Here is a 24220-nt window from a genome sequence, read left to right on the forward strand (position 1 = left end):
TCTTCACTATTCGAATTTTGAGAATATAGCAAATAAAACATTATGCATCGTGTCCCATACGCTTCGGGTATAGGATCGATTGCAAATGCTTTAATGGTTGACCATTCTAAAATTTTCCAAATGTCTAGCGCATTTAGAGGGAAAAAGGACCAGAATTGGTTTTGACTAAAATAATTAAACAACTATCAAAGGACAATCCAAAGTTCGACGAGGATTGGTCGCTTGTGAGTAGTTGGAAGTATAGTATTGGAAAATATGGAAATGTTTCCATATTGGATGGACCATATCGACATCATTACGAATAGATAAGATTCTATTAAGAATGAGTTGTCATATGGAACATATGGAAGTGTGTCCATATTGGGAATTGAATATTGAGAAATCTATGATTAGATTAGAAACTTCTATGCAAAAGGATGTTCAAAGAATGTACTTTGAGTGAGAGATATCACGTCTATGGAATTGTCTTGTAACAATCTCCGATAGAGGACTTTGTAATATCATTGGCAATAGTCTTTGTGACTTTGGTGCAGTGACATTACGAAAGGATAGTTGCATAGAATGTTAAAATCTAGAATATTCTATAAGTAGCAAGAATTTGATATTCTTTCACTTATGGAAAAGGATTTGGAGTTGTGAAATGAGAATGATTGGAAATGTGTTCAATATGATCTATTTCACAAAGTAAGAACCATAGGTAAACATTATGTGCATGCTAGGAGCCTGGGACAAGTGTTGTAATTCAAGTAAGAAGTTGATTACCCGAAACTACAAAAAATGAGTAATCAATATGGTGATAAATAAAAGGTGTTTTATTTATGCTCAAAGGGTTGAGGCCATATGGGATTAGTATTATTCTTGTGTTTCACATTTGCATGTTTTGACTTCCAGAATAATTGAATTTATTAAGAATAATCGAATTATTCGAACGGGCCACAATCGTTCATATGTTGGAAGTAGATATGAATGAAGACTGTCGTGAATTGGTGTGTGGATTGTCTAAAAGAGTATTAGACATAAGCAAATGTTTGCTGCAACGTTCATGAGTGCTTATGAATGTGATTTGAGCATTGGATTAGACCCACGCTCACTTGGATCACTCCATGGATTGTATCACGAGTGATTGGTGAGACGATAACATCATATTCTTGAAACCGAGATGTGTGAGTTGTATCTTGCAAATCGGTTGCACATTGATAATATGTAAACGCACTAGTAACTTGGTGTTATAAAACATATTGTTGTGTGTGATTCGGTGCGTAAGTGCAAGCGAGAATTGTATCAAACTTTATCCATTCCTTTTATTCAAAGTAGGATAAAAGCGATATCTTTGCGCCCCTCGATGGTTTAGTGATGACAAACGTAAATGCTCGGCCAGGCTAGGTCTAATTTGATTTGTTCAATTAGTCAGTCGTCATAAATCGGAATCGAGATATAGTACAAAGAGAATGATTTGAAATCATATCTCATATGATATCTAGAATGGAGGAATATATGATCCCTTATCTAAGGACACGCGTATTTGATATGATCAGAGCTGACAGCGGCTTTGGAAAGCTACGATTGCAGATCAGGATCCGAAGTCATACGCAGAATACTTGTTAGACTTATCCAAGTGTGAGACTATTGGATTAGTGTCTAAGTCCATAACTATTTTGGTATGTACTTGACCCGATGGTGCATGGTCCTTTTGGGTTGCCTTCACCAAAGCAACTTGATTGGAGAAATAAATAGAGAGAGAGGTTATTATGATTTATTAATATGTTATAAGAATAATATATTAAAGGAGAAATCATATTTGTTTAATTAATATTGGTCAATAATTAATTAAGAATTAACTTTGTGATCAAGTGTAATTGATTAAACTAGAGGGGCTGAATTGTAATTATGTGATAGTTACAAAATAAGGTAAGGGTTATCTTATATATATGGTGAACGAATTTGAGGTGTAAATCCCTTAGAATTTGACTAGGATAAGGATTTCTAGGACTTATCTTATGGTTGCTTGGTGGACAAGCAACTAGATAAGGATAAGGACTAAAACCCTAATCTTTACACCTATATAAACCCCCTAAGGCTTGTGAATTCGGCCAACCCTTCCCAAGAGGTCCTAAGGACGAATTCTAACCTCCCTCCTCTCTCTTTATACCTTCTCCACTTGCTTATGGTGCTTGTAAGCCATTAGAGGAGTGACACTTGTGACTCTCAGCTTTCCAAGGTCAATTCAAGGAGGAATTGGATTGTTATTGCTATATAACAATCAAGGTATGTTCTTAAACCTAATTACATGTGAATTCTGATTTCCATATTCTAGAATTAGGGTTCAAAGTCTTGGATTCAAAGTATGTACAATAGAGAAACCTAGATCCAAGCATTAGGGTTTGTATGAGCACATAGGATGTCTTATGACCAAATCCCATCACATATAGCCTTAGTGTATCCACTTAGCAACTATCAACTTAGTAATGAAGATCCTTTTTAGTTCTCAAGTAAGTAATTATGGTAACCCAAAACACCCCTATGGTATTTTAGACTTAGGTCTTGTTATAATGTCCTCATTGTGGTAATGATGGTAAGTTTTTAGACTTGTTGCCATATCACAACCATTCTTGGGCATATGCTAATCACTCCTCGGACCAGCAGAGTTGATCAGGCTATGCCATTCCCAGGACTGACCATATATCCCCAAGCTTACTTGTGATATTCAACAATCGTAATACTTTTGTTCTTGTCATTGTGACACTGATTTTTGTATGAATGCAGGCACGTATACTTAATTAAATATTTTATTATTTAAAAGTATAAACTCTTGGTCAGAGTATTTTAATCCCATTGTATTTATAGTTAGTATATCTTTTATGGGTTGATATACTCAATTCACTATAAACAATGCTCTGATACCAATCTGTCACACCCCAAAACCGAGAACGGCGGAAACGTTCTGGGGCGGAGGACGTCATGTAATGTATCACAACAAATGTAAAGTAGTAAACAAGCAACAACATCGTCCATTGCATTAATAGTAATAGTTTAATACATGTGTGTTCTTTCATAGTAATAAGACATTACAACAAGTAATCAAAATAAAAGACGAGTCTTGACTGCTCCGTCTTCGCAAAACCTGGTCATCGTACCTGTCTACTGGTGACCTGAGAATACAAGTTATTTTTGAAAGTGTAGGTCAGCATTTAAGCTGGTGAGTTCATAAGTATTTAATGTCATCGTTTGTTTAAGTATGAAGAAAACATTTGGAATTATTCAATGTAACAGTTTGTATAAGTATGAAGAAAACATTTGGAATTATTCAATGCAACTGTTTGTATAAGTTTGAAGAAAACATTTGGAATTTATTCAATGTAACTATTTGGATAAGTATGAAGAAAACGTTTGGAATTATTCAATGTAACTATTTGTATAAGTTTGAAGAAAACATTTGGAATTATTCAATGTAATTGTTCGTATAAGTTTGAAGAAAACGTTTGGAGTTAATCAATGTAATTGTTCGTATAAGTATGAAGAAAATGTTTGAAATTAATCAATGTAATTGTTCGTATAAGTTTGAAGAAAACGTTTGGAATTAATCAATGTAATTGTTCGTATAAGTTTGAAGAAAACGTTTGGAATTAATCAATGTAATTGTTCGTATAAGTTTGAAGAAAACGTTTGGAGTTAATCAATGTAATTGTTCGTATAAGTATGAAGAAAATGTTTGAAATTAATCAATGTAATTGTTCGTATAAGTTTGAAGAAAACGTTTGGAATTAATCAATGTAATTGTTCGTATAAGTATGAAGAAAATGTTTGAAATTGTTCTACATTTGTATAAAACTGAATAAAATGGTTTGTACATGTTTGAAAGTTTCTAGAAAATCCCATATTTTCTACTAGTATAAAAGTAGTCTTCTACCAAGACTCGACTGTTTTGTATGTTTACCTTTAGAAATCCAGTATCTTTTCATAAGTGTGTATGTAGTTTAAAAACTCCAAAACTATAACAAAATGATGTTTTTCATGCCTAAATAATAGATTTGTGTAAATATAAAATCACTAAGGCATTTGATAACCCCGTAAACCAATGTGTTTCTAATACTCCATGTGAGTTTTATAACCATACTAATGACCCAGACTGCCTGTAACAACGTTCTTCAGGCGTTGAAATGTTATGACGTTTGTCACCCCAGGCTTGCCGGCCTAGCTGTAGCTAACAGCTCAGGTGCGGGATTGTCAATCCCGTATAGATCTATACACAAATATCACGCTCCCCCAGAAGGGATTATGGTATATAATACAAACTTAATAATGCATACTCGAAAGTACGTGAACCGTCTCACAAAACTTAGTATAAAACAGATTTACGTATAAAAAAAATGTCCATTTGTTCTTGTATGTGAAAGTATCTCTTTGATATCGTGTTTCTAGTATGTAAATGTTCATGGTTTTCTCGTAAACTATACCTATTATAGTTATTCAAAGTGTGTGTTTCGTTCGTATTGTAAATCCTAGTGTAATGCTCACTTGTTTTGTAAAGTATAATATCTAAAGTGACATAAATGATCACATATACTTAAAGTATAAATAAAGTGTTTGATTCGTGTATACATATATAAACATGTTTTATTTCCAAAAGACAAGATGTTATCGAGAATATATATTGCATACGAAAGTTCCTATGTAGTAGTTATGAATCACATATGATTCACTTGATAAAAAGAGTATATGGTGAAACTTTATGTTACACACGATAATAACCGTGTGTTTACTTGTATTCCCCCCCCCCCCTTTAAAAGTGTATACAAAGATTTAAAAGTAGTTTGTTTGATAAGACAGTGTAAAGTAAAGAAATCCCTTGTTTGAAAACACAATTATAAATCACACGTGATTGATTATATAACAAAGAGTATAACAACATATTTATGTTTTTCACACGATGATAATCGTGTGTTTACTTGTATTCCCCCCCCCCCCCCCTTTAAAGTGTATAAAATGCATTTATAAAACATTTGAAAGTGTTGTTTACAGGGGTATGAACTCACTTGATTGAAGTGGTTGATTTGAAGTAGTCGAGAGAAGAATCGAGCAGAACTTCGACAGGAAGAGTTGAAAACGCGGGAAAATCTTGGGATTCTCGGGAATCTCGGGAACACAAAACCTTCCTTTGGGACTTGAAGGTGAAAAACCGTGGCTTTGGGAGGGTCTCGGGGGCATAAACGCAGAGTTTCGGCGCGAGAAAGAAAGGAACTGAGCAATGGAACTCGGAGCCCTTGAAACCTATTTATAGGGGTATTTCTGGTGTGCCACGTCGTGGCTAAGGCTGGCCACATCATGGGGAGTCAAACTTTTCCTCTTCCATTGATTGGACGCCCTCAGTCACTTGCCGGCTCGCGGAAAACTTGTGCCACGTCGTAGCAAGCCTGACAGCCTCGGATTTCGGGCCTCGAACTTGTCAAATCCATAACTTTCGTGTACGAGCTCCGTTTTCGACGTTCTTTATATGCACGCGTAGCTAAAAATATGATCTACAACTCTCGTTTAGACTTCATCGTCTAATTTTGAATTTATTTTTAATTATTTATTTTTAACGGGCCGGGACACGAAAATTCCATTAAAAATCCATAACTTCTTCATCCGATGTCCGTTTTCGTCAGACTTTTCATCGTTGCACTACTATTGTTGAGACCTTTGATTCTCATTTAGGTTGTTTTGGCTAAAAGTATCTCGATCTCTATTTCGAGTTTTTAGCTGTCTACTGTTATATTCGGATCTTGGAAAAATCATAACTTCTTCATACGAAGTCAGATTTGGAAGTTCTTTTTATGTACGCTCGCGGTTTAATGTTATCTACAACTTTCATTTAGATATGTAAGGCTGAAAACTATTGTATTGAAACTTCGCGTTTTTCGTTTAATCGGTGTTGCCGGTTTTGCCGAGAATTTTCGGTTGGTCATAACTTCTTCGTTATAACTCGGATTTTAGGGTTCTTTATATGTACGAAAACCTTGATACGATTCCTACCACTTTATTTAATCCAAATAAGATTTTAGGAAAGTTATATTTTGACCTAAATTTGACTGGTTTTACATTACATTGTCTCTAAATATCGGGTTGTCACACGTAATCCTTGTAATTAATATTTCTTAATTATGCATTTTGCCTTGGACTTGGCAAGTTGAAGGACCAACTCGCCGAGTAGAAGAGGGATGAGACGCGGGGTCTAAGCTTTGGACTCGGCGAGTAGACCCTGTTTGGGCAAAAACCCTAATCCAGGTGTTTACACCCTATTTAAACGCTCTAACTTGGCCTCCTTTTTTCCTAACACTTCCAGAGAGCTGTAGAGCGAAACCCTAGCCCCCATATTGTTCTTGAGAGTGATTTTGGCTTTGTGAAGAAGGTTTGGAGCTTAGAAGAAGAAGGAAGAGGTTGAAGTGTGCAAGGAGGGGAGGTAGATCCGGAATCTACACTGTGAGAAGCTTCCATTGAGGTAGAAAAGTTCTTACCTTGATCACTAGTTCATTAGATCCCCTTTTGTCCCAAATTAGTGGTTTTCAAGCCCGAAAACCTCAAGATCCATGTGTTATGCTCTATGTTCTGAAAGGACTTCAGATTTGGACCTTATGGACATCTTGGAAGTGTAAAGTCACTGTGGTTGGGGTTATTGAGGTCCCTATTGAGTGTATGACCTCTTAAAGAGCTTGGATTTGCCTTTTTGAGCTTATGGGGCCATGCATGCACGTAAAGTTTGCAACTTTACGTGATACGCATGCCCTAGGAGCATAGATCTATGGTTTAGATGCGTTGCATGTCTCAGATTTGGTCTGTATGGGAAGTGGGTCGAAGGGACTCGGCGAGTTCTATAAAGATGGTCTTAGACTCGACGAGTTGGATGAACAACTCGGCGAGTCCTATGAAGATTGCCTGGAACTCAACGAGTTGTTCTTCAAACTCGGCGAGTCATATGAACTGTTACTGAGTAAGAGGGTTCTAAGTGTTGAAGGTCCAACCCTTCATATCTGCATGCAGAATTAGCAATTTAACGTGTAGCAATAGTCCCGGAAACCCAATCCTCATAAGGGATGCTCTGGTGAGGATTTGGAAGCGAGTAGGAGATCTGCTCGTGGGGACTCGGCGAGTCGGATCGCGAGTCGGTTCTATAGTCCCAAGTAGTGAGTTAATGGTGACTCAGTGAGTGGGAAGAGGGGCTTGGCGAGTAGGACCGGGTTAGTAGGAGAAGGACTCGGCTAGTCTGTGCCATAACTCGGCGAGTCCAGTCAACTGGAAATTGACTTTGACCAAGGATTTGACCTTGGACCAGGGGTGGGTCAGTCAATTGACCTAAGGGTATTTATGAGTGGCTAATCTATGTTTATGGATTTTTAGCCGGAGGATTACCGGTGTAGTAGTCAAACGTCTAGCAGTCAGACTTTCGGTAGCTACTTTTCGAGGTGAGTTTCCTTCCAGTAGGAACGGGTCTAAGGCACCAAGGTCGGCCCGTATAGACGATATATTAGTATCGGAGTGTGGGCAGAGCCCGTATCTCATAGTTGAGTTTGATTATGTTATATGCCAGTATGATAGAATTGCTTATACTCGTTGTCTGTGTGATACTTGTATGTTATGGTTTAGTAGCTGAGTGTGGGCGAGGCCCGTATCTCCCAGATAGCGGAGTGTGGGCGAGGCCCGTATCTCCATGAGTGTGGGCGAGGCCCGTATCTCCATGAGTGTGGGCGAGGCCCGTATCTCCTAGTTGTTCATTGTATAATTGTATGGTATGACGTATTGTGGGGGAACTCACTAAGCTTCGTGCTTACAGTTTATAGTATTGGTTTCAGGTACCTCTTCAGCGAAGGGGAAGGAGCTGGCACGGTAGCGGCACATCATACACACCTCTTGTTTTCCGCACTAAGAGATTGTTATAGGATTTGTACTCTGACACTATGGTTGATTCCATGTTTTGGTTTTCAGACACGTAATATGTTTTAAGAAATGATATGATCGAATGTTGTTTATTTTCAAATGTTTCGCAAAGTGTTTAATTAAAATGAAATTTTTGGACTTGAAAAATTGGGTCGTTACATCAAGGTTACGACAACGTATCAAATATGAAAAGAAAACATCAAGGTGTACAAAAACGATTGTTACTTAGAGCATTCTATACTCCTTGTGGTTGCCATAGTTTAAATTTAGTAATTTATGATATTGCTAATTCGTGTGGTAAAGCTAGTGAATTTTTTGGAGTTATACAATATGTATATATATTCGATATTTGTTTCATCAACTCAAAGGTGGAAAATATTACAAGATAATATATCAAGTCTTACACGTAAATCACTATCGCAAACTCATTGGGAAAGTATGGTAGAAAGTGTAAAAGCAATTAGATTTCAAGCACCACAATTAAGAAAAACACTTTTACAATTATCCAAAAATTGTGGAGATCCAAAAATTAAAAGTGAGGCTAAATGTTTAGCTACACATGAACTTGAAAACTATGAATTTTTATTATGAATGATTATTTTGTATGATGTTTTGTTTGCTATTAACATTGTTAGTAAAAGCTTGCAATCAAATGATATGTGTATCGATTATGCAAAAGAATTGGCTTCAGAAATTAACGTAAAACCTGAATTTCGTGAAAAACGTATTATTCAAAGAAATAAACGATATGATGAAAATGTTGCTAATGAAACTATTAAAACTCCTTTTAAGTTATTTAAAACTGATTACTTTTTATATATAGTAGATAAAGTCATTAATTCGCTTAAAAGTAGATTTGAACAATTTAACGAGTTTAAAAATATTTTTGGTTTTCTATTTAGTATAGAAAAATAAAAATCATTTGATGAAAATACTTTAAAAAACCTTGTTTAAATCTTGAAAAATCTTTAAAGCATGATGATAACTTAGATATTGATGGTTTATATTTATTTCATGAACTAAAATTTTTAAGACATATTGTACATTTAGATCGTGATACAATTATTAATATACTTAATTACATTAAAAAATTTAGTTCTTTTTCAAATGCATGTGTTGCCTATAAGATTATGTTAACTATTCATGTAACCGTTACCTCTACAGAAAGAAGTTTTTCAAAATTAAAACTTTTAAAAAATATATTTAAGATCTGCAATGTCACAAGAAAGATTAAATGGATTAGCTATTTTGTTAATTGAAAAACAGTTAGTAAAAAAAATTGGTTATGAAAATTTCATTAAAAATTTTGCATCTAAAAAGGCTAGAAAAATTAACTTTATGTCATAAAATATATTCACAACAAACATATACATAAAAAAAATTAACTCCACCCTTTATAAACTTTTTAGTTTATTATTGCCGGTCTCAAGCCCGAATAAATAATAAATAAGGAGAGTTTATAATATTAAGTATACTAAATGTAAAAGGACCTCAAATTTTTGGTTTACTTAGTGGCCCCAAACTCGTTGAGTCGACCCTGCAACCGAGTATGCATTGCATACCCCATCTCATGGCCATACCGAAATTACACTTGCAAAGATTCGCACCAAAATCATTTATGTTGAAAGTTTATGTGTGTTATTCGCTACCCCTATACCACGATAAACCTTTTCTGATGATTTATCTCATAACACAACTTCTCATAAAACACAAAAGTCTAAAAAAAACTATCCACATAAAAGTAACAAACCATAAAGTTTTTTTTTATTATTTTTGTAATATTAAACCCAAGTTCTCATTAAACTATAAACTAATTTTTAATTTGAAATTGATATTTTTATCTATTGATCCTAACATTAGTTTCTTTTTACAAGGTCTAGTTTATGCTTTAGAAAAATGATAAATCATATCCATGATGGTCCTTTGACTTATTTAAAAAATCATCATATTATAAGTAATCAAGAAACATTAACGGTTAAAGGAGTGTACACATGTTTTGAACATGGAAACTCGATTATATAATTCTACTTCTCATATGAAAGTGAATAAACATCCCTCGTCATTACATAGGGACTTTTTTCCAAAATATTGGAACCCAACATCATATTAGCCCGTAAAGGTACAATTAAAATAATAAAAGGATTTATAATGGTTTTTAGCACAATGTTTATATCCTTTTTTGAGTTCTTTATTTTGATTTTTATAACATATTTTCAATTTTTAACCAACTAAAGATTACCATGAAACCATCGTCACCAAAATTACATTCATTAAGTACTCAAAACAATATAACATCATAGTTCTAAAAACTATGATTTAGATTATGTTTGGTGTATTAGTTGAAAAGTTAAATTGATAGAAGATAATATTTGATAAAAAAACAAATTGATAGCCTAGTTGGAAGATATAAAATTACATTAAATATATTTACGATAATGAGTTTTCTAAGTAGTTTTTTTTTTAAAAAAAAAAAAACTAGCTTATAATCTATTTTTGTCATGCCAAAGGAAAATAATAATAATAATAATAATAATAATAATAATAAGTTAGTTTATAAATCAGTCGAAATGTGTCAAACACTACCTTAAAAGTAAGCGGTATTACTAAATTTTAATGTGGTGAGTTGATATATAAACACATGTGAGAAACAAGAAAAACAAAACAATCATTCGACTAAGGAACCTCTAAATTGGTACTTAAGAAACTTGTAAATTCAAGTGGCCGGAAATTCAACAATCGACTTTAACATAAAATATTGTCAACTGATACATACATTTTTCCCAAAAGCGTTGCTAATTTATACTTGTACCACGCATATTAAAAAAATTATTTGTTAAGAGTCTCATGTTTTGTAAATAATGTTTCAAAAGATGAGGTATTTTTTAACCGGTCCAACAAACCCGCAACCGGTTTTTCTATAACCGATTTTTAAATAACCTATTCAACTAAAACCAAACCTCAGGTTTGATATAGATTTTTATAAATAATTGCAACCATTTTAACTAAGAAAAAAATTAATTAATTAAAATAACTAAACTACATTTAAGAAAAAAATTAATTAATTAAAATAACTAAACTAGATTTTTAACGGAAACAAGTCTAGAAAAAATCGGTATATATACGCCTCTAACTGTAACCTATTCAATCGGACATTCTAAGACCATAAACAAGTTTTATGGCTTGGTTGAGTCCGTGATGGAAACAAACTATCTATTTTCTCACCAACTTGAGACTCAGCCAAAGCAGACATAAATTTCTTTATGATCCTAAAAAGCTCAATTGAATCGGTTAAGAGGCATGTTACCCTAAACTTTATTTCCCTTTTGTTATTTAGCAAAAAACAATTAATGCAAAACAGCTATATATATTCACTTGAGGGTATGTTCGACACATTTTTTACCGTTTTACATTTCAAAGATGTTTATACTTTATAAATATAATATGGGTGCGACTATTTGGTTGAATCAAAAAAACACTATTTAATCTCATATTTTGAGTAAATTTCGTGTTCTCAAATCTCAGTTGCCAACTTGCCATGCTCTGAAATCTCAATTTCCATCTTGTTTTTTTCTGTTAACCTTTGTATTTTTGGAACTCATTTTTTTCATCAAAACAATCCATTGTTGGTGTGGTTCTCCAGTCTCTCTCTAGATGGCCCTTAACATTCATAACTGAAGCAGTAACTTAAAACTATGGGGACCAAAAGTGAAATATTTCTAAAAAATATTTAGAATCAGTTTTGAATAGATCTGTGTATAAAAGGTGTGTCAAATGACTTTGTTAACTTGATTCAAGCTCCAAAACAATCACATAGATAGTTTCTTTACAACTCACTAATTCAGTATAAAACACATCCAAATCAACCATAAATCTCCATAGTTTTTAACCACTTAATAACAAAGATACTTGACTACAAATACAATAAACCTGGTAAAACTCAAACTCAAACTAATAACAAATTAACAACACAAATAACTCAGTTGCCAAGGTTTCTATGTCATAACTACTCTAATTAATATAATGATTAGAAAAGGCTAAGTTTAGTTTTGGTTTTTTTTTTCTTTTTTATTAATAGATTTTGCAGACTCTAAAACAACATCAAGATTCAAGATAAAATAATACATTTTTTTGATTAAAAAAAAAAACTCACAGTAGCTTCTCAGTCAGCCTGATCATGAATGAATTCACAGCACTTGAATCCAAAACAATCCATGATGACTCAAAGAGTTCATGAAAAAACTCAGCCCCAGTCTCTTCAGCAGCATTCCTAAATGCAATCCCAAATGCATTTCCCTGAATTGCCCCTAGTCTCGGTTTCCCACAAACCCCAACAATCAAAACTCTCTCCTTCCCTTGTGTATAACAAACACAGATCAAAGGTTTCATTTTTGCCCCTTTTTCCCTCAAAGCATCCATCAAAAAATACCCAAATTTAGTCAAAGCTTGTGGATACCCCAAAAGCTTTGTGTCAGCTGAATCTTCAAGTTTCACCCATCTGAACTTACTCCCGCTTCTAATCGAACCCTTTCTTGTGATCGCAGTGCTTCCTTGTCTCAAAATCGCCCTTTGAATCTTGATCGCATGTCTCATACCCATTTCAAGTTTTTCAAGTTTCTTCAACGATAAAGCATCGTACGCTTCACCAAAAGCACATGACCCGTTCAACCCGGTTGACCCGCTTGACTCGGAGGACTCTAGTAAAGCTGTGACTCCATAAACCACATCAGCTGCTGAAACTTTCGAGCTGTACCCATGTAACAACAAGAACCCACGATAGTAAAAGTCGTTAAGTCCATAATCAGGGAGAAAATGGTCAAACATGTCTTTCATTTTTCGTTTGATTTCAACACTCATGTAACGGAACTTCTGTTTGGACTCATCGAGTGCGAACCCCATTTGGGCGAGAAGCAACATGAGCTTTTTTGTCCCGTTGTCGGACCAAGTTTTTAACTTTGTTGCCATGTAGGATGAACATAGCATGGAGTCAAAGAGGTTCCATTCTTGTAAAAGCATGAGTCTTGGTTCATCTTCATATGCGATTCTTGAAGCATCGGGTGCGCAGACTTTTGTTCCGTCTTTTAGGGTTACTGAAGTGAGGGTGTCTAAGTTACCTGAACTGTTGATGTGTTGTTCAAGCTCCATTACTCCAGCTTGGTACCTTTCGTTTGTTAGCCTTTCATGGACGAATTGGTCTGTTAGAGAGACACAAGCGAGCCAGAGTAATTCGTTGGTGTTTTTTCGTAGGTAATGAGAGAGCTCATACATTAAACACCCTGATGGCTTTCCATGGAAAGTACCCATGTGGTAGTACTCTTTCTTGAGCTTTCTGAAAAGCTTTAATGGATCTGCTTCACCGTCTTCAGAAAGGCGCCTCTTCTTTCTATTCCCATTTCCACCGTCTTCATCGTCACTGTCGTTTTCATCTTCACTATCGGATTCGTCTTCTTCCACTTCATCATCACTGTTTAAATCACTTGCAGCAGCCAATGCAGATACATCGAAATCATAAGATAAATCGGCTTGATTCTCATCGTCTCCGGTGTAAAGAACAACTACTCTGTCGTTTTGATGACTGAGATTATGAAGATGAATAGGGCGGTGACTATCGACGACAAAAACACGTGCTATAGGCCCTATTTCCAGAATCTTCCTCAGATCTCGATGGCATCCCCAATTTATCAGAAGTATAGTGATTGGAACGCCAGATGGAGAGGAGAGACTAGGTCCGGCATACTTATGGATCTCCTTGAAACTAGAAACGGGGTAGCAAGCGTATCTAACGGAATCGGATTCTAGAACATGGCCTATAATTTTCAAAGCACATAGAGAATCTACATCGGAAGTGGATGGGAAGATAAGCAAAGGGGTATTAGACGCTGAAGCAAGAGCAGACTCCCTCAATTTACCATAAAAGGATTCAATACTGTGTTCTCGGACCATGATTCCTAACAATTCCAAGAAAAAAGATGGAATTTTTGGATGCGTGAGTTCATGAAATCACCAAAGCTGGTAGATCAAGACCTCAAACATAAACAAGGGTTTCCGGATCTAAAGGATTTATAAGCATTCAGATTAAGGAAAAATACGCGGAACTACACGATTGAAGTGTGAATCATGCTTGAAATTGTGATACCTTGGTAATGCGATTGAGATGAATCGCCGAGCGACCAGATCCGAAACCCCCTTGAGCTGACCTAATTGGAGCTCTGAATAGCGAAACGGAGAGAGAGGGAAATGGAGAGGGAAAATGTGCCTATTCTGAATCTGAATTTGCTTTGAACTGAATACTTGATTGTTTTTTTAGATGAAATTTTGAAATTTTTGGAAAAGGCGCTAAAGATTTGGCGGTGAAATCGGATGTGGTGTATTTCAGATTTTTGGTCGGCATATTTCAACTTTCACATTCGAATATATATATATATATATATATATATATATATATATATATATATATATATATATATATATATATATATATATATATATATATATATATATATATATATATATATATATATATATATATATATATATATATATATATATATATATATATATATAGATCGGTTGAAAACTCATAGTTTCCTGAAAACCCGAGATCTAAAAGTGGAGCGTTTAATCAAAAGTAATTCATTAAAAATATGATCGTCATCTTACCAATCTCATTTAATATTTAATTTTTTTTTATGTTATTTAACATATTAATATAAATGTCTACAAATTTACATCATAAATCAAATTTTAATATTTTTTAAAAATAATATTTTTCGTTTTTTTTTAAATGCAGATTTTTTTAATTTTTTATAGAAAACATGATTTTTTGAAAAAAAAATGAAAATTTATTTTTTTAACTGCAATATTTAAAAAAATTTTGAAAAAATATTTTTTTAAAAAAACTACAATTTTTTTTTAAAAAAAGTGCATTTTTTTCGAAAAACTGCAATCTAAAAAAACATCATTTTTTTCAAAAAAAACTACAATTTGTTTAAAGAAAACTGCATTTTTTTCAAAAAAAAAAAACTGCAATATTTTCAAAAAACTACAAGTTTTAGTTTTTTAAAGAAAGTTACATGTTTTTCAGTAAAAAAAATGCAATTTTTTTTTTTAAATAAATTTTTAGGTGCTTATGTTCATATTTTTTTCAAATGCACATATGTATATTTCTTATACTATAATATTCGTAAGTAAATCAGAACAAATCTCATATTTATTAATTAATCTATAAACATAATAGTACAAATATTTTATTCGATACAAAATAAAATATAAAAAATAAAAAATGCTACAAATTTCAAAGCGTTTTCATGTCTTCGTGTCAATATCTCCTTATTTTTTCTTCAATTTATCATTTTTCACATCTTCCATATTCACCACAATTACTTCCAAATCTACAAGAAGATTAAAAAAAATATATTGATGCGAAAACACTCACAAAAAATACATATGTGATTTTCATGTGATTAACATATGAATCACATTTAAATATGACATCATATGTAAATCACATGTGATTTATATGTGAATCACATGTGAATTACTTGTGAATCGCATATGATTTACATGTGAAACACATATAATTCACATGTAAATATATAATCTTTCTCGTACCTTGTAAAGTAAATAAATAAAAGTATGAGGCTAGTGTCATTGAAGATAATAAAGTTCATTAACTCAAATAATTTTCACTTGTGATTTACATGTGAATTACAAGTGGTTTACATGTGAATCACACATAATTAATATGTGATTTACATGTAATTCATATGCGTTTCACTCGTGATTTACATGTGATTCATATGTGAATTACCTGTGATTTACATGCGAATCACATGTGATTAATATGTGAATTATTTGTGATTTATATGTGAATCACTACATATTTGTAGTCTTGCTTCCAGTTAATTACTAAAATATTATAACAAATCACATACAGAGATATCCACCCAAATATCATAATATAAATTATTAAATTCTCATAGGTCGGGTTCATAAGATTCCAAAAAACTGCAGTAAAAGGTTTCTTTTACTTGGATTTGGTTTAATATATTGAGTCTGGCTTGCTTTATCCGTGCACTTCTTGCTGCAGCTAGATCTAGTCAAACAGGTTGTGTGCACGAATCAATGAATCAAACAACCGATTCATTGTTTTAACTTAATAAATCAAACAATCTATTAAACATATCGGCGTCTAAATTTTACAAAATAAATCTAGTGAAAATATTTATTCGGGGATGAAATAGGCTTTTTTTCGATTATCAGACTTGAGTATCATGTTATTTTCATTTTCCATTTGTAAATAACAAACATAAACTCATAAAAACCATAAGCGAGTTGCAAAAATTAACATGATATGTGAATGATGAAGGGTGCAACGTGAATAATGACCTTATGGCAATATTTGGCATATTAAAAGGGTAAAATTGTACATTCAGAATATGTATAAGCAGATGAAAGAGGTAAGAACTGAAGTTAAAAATACCAATACAAGATTCAGACCATTGTTGTCAAGTATGTTGATCCCTAAAATCCTCTTCACTGTGGGTCCCGGTTTTGATATAACCTAACAAAAAAAATAAAGTATATTTTAAAAAAAAGTGGATTGCAAACGGATAAGAAGGTGTTTGAACTTTTAATTAGTAACACTAAATGATGAGAAAACAGGTAAAAGATGCTTAACCTGTTTATTAAAATAACCAACAACATTGTTGTCTGCATATGTGAGAAAATGAGTAAGCGCATCCATATCTCGAGCATGTTGCTTTATATGATTCATCAGTCTTGTACCATGACCATTTACTTGTTCATCCGAAATGATTGTACAAAAATCTATCTCCCCAATTTTTTGGCTAACATGTCACATATGATAAGAAAACAAAATATATTTTCAGAAAGTAATTATTCCAAATACTAAATGAAAGTAAACCATGTGAGATATGTAAAATATCTACCTGACATATGGTTTGTATGTGATGCCACCAACAACTGTACTGAGAGTGAAGAAAGAAGAGTGGAGAAAGCATGTTTGCAATAAAAGAGGGAGATGGCATCATCACCTACTATCGGAGGATCTCTTCTAGGTTGTAACATAATATATTAGGGGTTACATCTGCCAAAACAATAGATTACATCATACATCTCTTATAAGGACAACAACTTAAATGAAGTAAAACTATGACACTTTATCAAACAGGTTGTGTGCACAGATCAATGAAACAGCGAGAAGGATGAATAACAAACTTGATTAGAATCAAAATCTAACAAAATTCAAAGATTTCCATTGGTACTCATCTGATACTTCATTTTTTAATATTTTATGATTACAATAACAATAACATCGCACTCTCTACAAAAATAGGGAAGCAAGAAGGATTTTAATAAGTTGTTTAGTAATGCGGATATTATGTGGATGGACAATTATTGTGCGGACGTGTGGACAATGCGATTCTATGATAATTACTAAGATAATAAGTTGTTTAGTAATGCGGATACGTTCAACCTTACAAAAATATCGTCATTTTTATGCATTTTCACTAATTCTTATTTATTTTTGTTCTCACAAATCGTTTTTCACTCAATTTCATTCTGACAGAATACGACTCAATAAACATTCTGACAGCATTCTGACAAAATGAGAATAATAATAAAAAGTCTATAGTAAACTTATAGACGATGTAATTATTAAGAATGTGTGATAATGACAATAGTTATGTAATATTGAACGTATTTGTATTATCAAACAACATATTTTCTTTTTCATTGTCACAAAATAACAATATCCACACGTTCGCACAATAGATGTCCATCCACATTTGAACTTAACTTTCTCTCTCTCTCTCTCTCTCTCTCTCTATATATATATATATATATATATATATATATATATATATATATATATATATACAAGGGCGGACGCAGGAATTAGTAGTAGGAGTTGCCACAAAAAAAAAAATCGGTCAAACATAATATAGAGCATTTAAAAAAAATCCGGTCAAACATAATATAAAACATCTAATACAATTTTTTTTGGTTAAACATAATATAACATAGATCTATTATAATTTAAAATTGTCCTCTTCGTGCATACATCTTTTGAAACCGCTCCATTGCTTTTTCATTCACAACTTTCGCAAGTGCTTCCGTCTCGACAATACAAAGCAATGCGTCATTCAAAAATTCATCGCCAATTTTGTTACGCAAGTCGGTCTTCAAGAGCGTCATCTTTGAAAAACATCTTTCTACACTTGCGGTCGCTACGGGTAATATCAAAGCCAACTTTAAAAGCTTATAAACCAAAGGATAAGACCGATGCATCCCCGTACTAACCATCAAACGAGAAAGGTCGGAAATTCCTTTCAAACTAGTGAAGTGCTCATCTTTGATGCAAGAGCGATAAAATATCTCAAGTTGTCCTTCGAGGTCCATCATATCTAAATCATCAAAGTCATACTTGTATAACTTACCCAACTTCAATAACTTTGATTTGTCAAATTTTGCAAATGAATCACAAGGGCTCAAAGCACCAATGTATTCTAGTAATTGGGTGCTTGTTTCACTAAATCGATCCCGATATTTTGTAAGTTGCATATCTACCACTGTGTTGAAGATTTCAACCTCAAAATGAAACCTATTACTCTTTGTAGTCCTACGGTTTCTCGCACTAATATACAACTCTTCCATATCTAAAGTATCGATTTCGTGTGGTTAAAAAAAAAGAGGATACTTTTGGCAAAATGCTAGCAAACCCTATGTTTCTAAAAGATTGCAATGCCTCCATTGTCCATCCAACGATCGAAGCCGCTTCCAAAATGTCTAGAACTTTTCTTTGAAGTTGCCTTGACAATGTACCCGCGAGGTGTAAAATGTCATACATCATATGTAAGTAAACACACGAACTCATATGATTTAAAATATGCTAAGATTCCATATGCTTGTTGACGGTTTGCCAATGACCCTCCCTCCTCTTTCACAAAATCTAAAACTACAAGAACATCCGCAAACAACTTCATCAAACTTGTGAGTGTGTTAAAATTTGAACCCCATCTTGTTTCTCCCACTCGAACAAATGTAGTCTCTTTATTTAACCCTCTTCCGGTTTCAAGTTCACCACTACACAAGACTTTTTGCACCCTTTCTCTTGCTTGCTCTCGTAGTAAGTCTATTCTTTTACACGAGGCACAAACAACAGTAACCACCAACGAGATTTGCTCAAAAAAGTCACTAACACCATCATGCTTCTTTGCTACAACCACAACTACTAATTGAAGTTGGTGTGCAAAACAATGTACATAAAATACCGTGTCATTCTCTTGTAATATCAAAGCTTTCAAACCATTGAATTCCCCTCGCATATTGTTAGCCCTATCGTAACCTTCTCCTCTTATCTATTAAAATTTAAAATAATATATATATATATATATATATATATATATTCAATTATATATATATATATATATATATATAATTAAATTGAAATAACAAAAAAGTAAAGAATGAATTACCTGACTAACACTCAACTTATTACTTGTAAGTACTTCATTTATGGCATTTTTGAGGGTCAAAGAAGATGTATCCTTCACGTGCACTAGTCCTGTGAATCTTTCTTTCACAAATGCAAGACTATCGATATAACGCAAAACAATAGTCATTTGTTCCTTTTTTGAAACATCACTAGATTCATCAACTAGTAAAGCAAAAGCATCTTGACAAATCTCTTCATAAATACTCAAAAGTACTTCTTGTGCAAAACATTGCACAAGTTCTTTTTGAATTTTAGGGGAATTTAGTTGATTGTTTTTAGGAGCATTTTTAAAGTATTGTTGAAAATATCTTCACTAGTCTCTCGAATGACTTTTAACACTTAAATGTAAAGCCCTGTATTTCCGAGTTATCCGACTCGTCATGACCACGAAAAGATAAAACGGTTTTCAATAAAAGTCTAACAACAATAATAGAAACACGTAATCAAGCTTTATATTTATGGTCATCTACTTCGGTTTGCCTCCTCAAGACTACATTAATTGCTTGTTTTTCCCTCATTAAAAGCTCACACTTTTCCCTTGCTTTGTTGTGAAAACTATCAACACCACCCACATGAGTCCGAAATGCATCTTTTTTATTCCAAGTATCAAAACCTTGGGAAACAAATGCATCTCTCCCTCCTTTTTGTCCCATGAGGTCCCCACACAAATATCAATATAAACAATATGAACTATTCTTTTTCACACTATATTCCAACCAATCAAAGTCATCAAACCATGAAGGAACGAATCTTCTAAATCTATCACCTATTTTTTTTAGGAAACTTATGTGCACTTACTTGACACGGTCCTTGAAGCAAATATGCTCTTCTTACATCTTCTCTTATATTTGATTTGTAACTTGTAATCAATGGCCTATCCGTCGGGTCCTTTGGAAGATCTAACAAGTCAACATTATCATTAGGTTGGTTAGAGCATGGTGTTTGTGGAGTTGCATTAGAAACCGAAGGGATTGATTGATTGGTGATTGGTGTTTGTGGAGTTGCATTAGGATTAGAAACGAAAGGGATTGATTGATTGGTAATTGGTATTTGTGAACATTCTTCACCACTTTCATTAGGATTAGGTCTTTGTCTTTTGGTAAAAAAACCACTTAGTTTAACCTATAAAAACATAACAATTACACCTAATCAAACAATAACTTCAATAAAACAAGTTGCTTTCACCTAATCAAACAATAAATTCAATAAAAACATAACAATTACACCTAATCAAACAATGACTTCAATAAAACAAGTTGCTTTCACCTAACCAGACAATAAATTCAATAAAACATATCAATTTCACCTAATCAAACAATGAGTTCAATAAAAAAACATAGCAATATAACCTAAGCAAACAATATAACTTCAACAAAACAAATCAATTTCACCCAAGTCAATCAATAACTTCAAAAAAACATATCAATTTCAAATATCTAAATGAATTGGTAAAACTTACTTGCTTCATTGTAGTGTAGGGCTTTGAAGTGAATTTTGTTAATTGTTAACCAAAACAGTAGAAATTAAAAAAAGAGAGAAGTTGATCGATACTTGCTTCAAGAGATTGAGTGATTGACTCTTGTTGAAATCGATCAAGGATTGTGATCGATCCAACAATGAAATCGATCAAGGTCCAAGGATTGTGAGGTCACGAGTCAATGAATGTCGACAGTAGCCATCGCCCATCGAATGAATTTTGGACGCAGGAACCAGGAAGTCAAGTAGTCGTGAGTCGTCTAGTCGATATCTGTGTAATCGTGTTTTTTTTTCCTTGTACCGATCAACAATTACACACTTAATTAATTAGGATTGGGCTATTTTTTTTTACAAGCAATTAGCCCAATTGCTAATTTATCCGATTAAGTTTTATTTCGAGCTTTAAGCAATTGGACTATTAGACAATAATTGATTAAAACATTGGGCTCGTTATTATTTTTTTTCGTTTGGTAATTCCCAATAGAGTGACAATATTTTTTTTATGTAGTTGCATGATTTTTTACGTAGTGGCACAATAGGTAAAAACTAAAAAAAAACGAAATTTTTTCTATTATGTGCGCAGAAGCTAGGTGTTGCTAATGCTACACCGAGCACCTAGGTAGGACCGCCCCTGGTTCCACCCTATCCTATTTGATATTTTTATGTTTTTGGGTTTTAAACCTATTTTATTCGGTTTCATAAGGGGAACGGGGAGTGAAATTGATTCCTATATAACAATCCAATTTCTAGTTCTACTAAATCTTGTTTTCTAGTTTCGAAGTCCATTTAGATTGCGTTTGGACACGGTTAACCCCTAGTTGGTATACATAACCCATTTGGAAATGCTACATTATTTTTTGAAGCGGAGGAAAAGATGAACTCGAAGATTTGATGTCAAAAAAACCAAAATCATGTGCCCCACGTCCAAGTTCCTGAACGAAACATATGATACACTTCCCTATAGTATATAGAAGCCACCGTCAAACCATCTCTTGCACTTTTCAATGCGTTTCCCTTTATTCACGCTCCAGATTTCATACAATGCCCACGCCTTTCTTATAATCTCTTTCCCTTTTTTCAATCCCTTTTCTTTCGCTCCTCTGAAACCATATGCCATCTCCAAAATCATTGTACATAACACCTGAAACACCAAACACAAACCATTTTCCAGTTCCCACTTACTCCCTTTTCCGGTTTTAGATTCTTCAGATCTGGGACCTCAAACCCTTTTCCTTCGCCCAAATTGAACAATCTTAGAACTGGGTTTCCTCCCTACATCTAAAGAACCAAAGATTTTAGTTTCTCTTACGTAATCCCGGGCAGGTTCTATGTTCTACTTCATTCAAATGCTAAAACCCTAGTTCATTATGCGATTGAAGGTCACTTGTGAAGTGGGTGTTCAGTTATCTAGTGTTTTTCATACGAAATTGAAGACCCAGATCAGATAAGAGTAGCGATTTGAAGTATACGGTTGAAAAATTTATTGAAGATGATACAGTTATTGTTCTTTGTTGTATTTGCCGAGGCCTTTGTAGCATTTCTTCTAATGGTGAAAATCGGACCACTTAGAGAGCTGGTCATGAATGGGTTGGATCAAGTGAAAATGAGGAAGGGGACTGTTTTGACGATTGCTGGGACGATGTCTGTGATCTTGTTTTCAAATTGGATTAGTATTGTTAAAATCCAGAACAAAGGTGCTAAGATTGGTACAATGACACCCATGGATCAAGTTCTTTGGAGGACTCATTTGCTTGAGGCTTCACTGATGGGTACATCGCTACTACTACCACTATTTTGTTTTAACTTTAAGTCTTCATTCATGTTTTCAAATGTTTTTGTTTCTTATGGTCAAAATAATCAGATTTTGAGGGTAGTTGTCCTTATCTTTAACCTTTAATTTGTGTATATATGATTCCAAGTTTGATTATTCGAGTCACATTTACCAGTTTCTCATGGTTGGCTGGTTAGGGTTGTGGCTAAATCGATAGTTTAGATATACAACAAATAGGATTAAAATTTTAGTGTAAAACTTAACAGATTTGATAACACAATTTGATTAGATGATCTGGATAGGATTTTGATTCATAAGTTGAATCATATAGCAAGATTCTGAATCGTGAATCATCCAATTTTAAAAACCATGAATATTTCTATGCTTGTAGCCTCATGGGGAGAACTTACATTCCTAAACTTTCTGTATTAACTCGTATCTGTATATTAAGTAAAAAAGAAACACCCATATCATATGTAGCTTACCTGTCCTCATTAAGTTCATTAAGTCAGAAAGAAAGAGCACCTTTGTCAAGTCCTTATTCACAACATTGTATTACTAAATTGTGCAATGATGTGATTGGTTGATTTTTCAAAGTACAGTGTTGTAATAGGAACAAATGAAACTATGATATTGATGGTGTATAAAAATATCCGTGAAAGTATGTTGCTGTTTATTTGTATTTACTATTTAACCCTAGTCATATATGAACATTGATAGTAGTCAAACTTGTATACTTTGACCTTGCAGGATTCTCTTTGTATCTTGGCTTCTTAATTGATCGAATGCATCATCATCTTCAAAAATTAATCAATCTGAGAAAAAACGGTGGTTCATCGAAAAAAGAAGTGGAAAAGCTGGAGGCTGAAAAGTTGCAGCTAAAAGAAAACGAAGAGAAAGCAAAAGAAGAAATCAATCGGATGCAAAAAGAGATTTCCAATCTATCAGAAAGCTTAAAGAAGCTTAAGCTGGAGTCGAAAGAAAAAGATAAGAAGATTGAAGTTGCAGAAGCTCATGTCACTTCCCTTCAGAAACAATCTGCTGATTTGCTTCTTGAATATGATCGTCTTCTTGAAGACAATCAAAATCTTCAAGCCCAAACTAAAAACCGACAATTTAGGGGTTAGATTTATATGATCTTGTTTCTGTGGTGACCATTGTTGTTGACTTTTTCGTTTTTGACTTGAATTTAGATATGATCTCATGAGTCATTTTTTGGAAACATGGAAATTGTTGTCTTGTTGTACACGGATGAGAAATGTTGATCGATGTTTGAATTGTTTTGCATTTGATTTTTGGTATCTTGAGAAAAAAGTTAGAATTTCTTAAGTATATCTTTCTATTTACTTATTCTCATTATTAGTACATTTGTCAAAAATAAAAGGAGGTAAAATCATTCGAACGAACGAGAGAAAAAAAAAAGATAGAGAGAGACGTTATCGATGACTGCCAAATTGTTTACATTAGGGTTATACATGAATTTCTTAAGGAATTTATTTATAAAAGCAAATTGACTTAAATTTTGCCAATAAGGCCAAACCAAA

At 33.4% G+C, this 24220-nt stretch overlaps 2 protein-coding genes across 2 annotated transcripts; one reads left to right on the forward strand and one right to left on the reverse strand.

Annotated features, from left to right (window-relative positions):
- Positions 1–11770: 11770 nt before the first annotated feature.
- Positions 11771–14283, reverse strand: LOC111907653 (uncharacterized). Its single transcript, XM_023903454.3, has one exon. It carries the CDS (start codon positions 13849–13851, stop codon positions 12058–12060), a length of 1794 nt encoding a protein of 597 aa, XP_023759222.1. The 5' UTR covers positions 13852–14283; the 3' UTR covers positions 11771–12057.
- A 7471-nt stretch (positions 14284–21754) lies between these two features.
- Positions 21755–23963, forward strand: LOC111907655 (uncharacterized). The gene is made up of 2 exons (XM_023903455.3): positions 21755–22674; positions 23427–23963. Exons 1-2 carry the CDS (start codon positions 22395–22397, stop codon positions 23801–23803), a joined length of 657 nt encoding a protein of 218 aa, XP_023759223.1. The 5' UTR covers positions 21755–22394; the 3' UTR covers positions 23804–23963.
- Positions 23964–24220: the final 257 nt, after the last annotated feature.

Source organism: Lactuca sativa, chromosome 8 (genome assembly GCF_002870075.4).
Source record: "Lactuca sativa cultivar Salinas chromosome 8, Lsat_Salinas_v11, whole genome shotgun sequence".
NCBI classification, from domain to species: Eukaryota; Viridiplantae; Streptophyta; class Magnoliopsida; order Asterales; family Asteraceae; genus Lactuca; species Lactuca sativa.

Bases quoted from the DNA above. Each gene is read 5' to 3' on its own strand.
- LOC111907653 (XM_023903454.3), bottom strand. From the start codon at position 13,851: ATGGTCCGAGAACACAGTATTGAATCCTTTTATGGTAAATTGAGGGAG.
- LOC111907655 (XM_023903455.3), top strand. From the start codon at position 22,395: ATGATACAGTTATTGTTCTTTGTTGTATTTGCCGAGGCCTTTGTAGCA. The intron at 22,675-23,426 runs GTACATCGCTAC...TTGACCTTGCAG, and splicing joins GCTTGAGGCTTCACTGATGG to GATTCTCTTTGTATCTTGGC.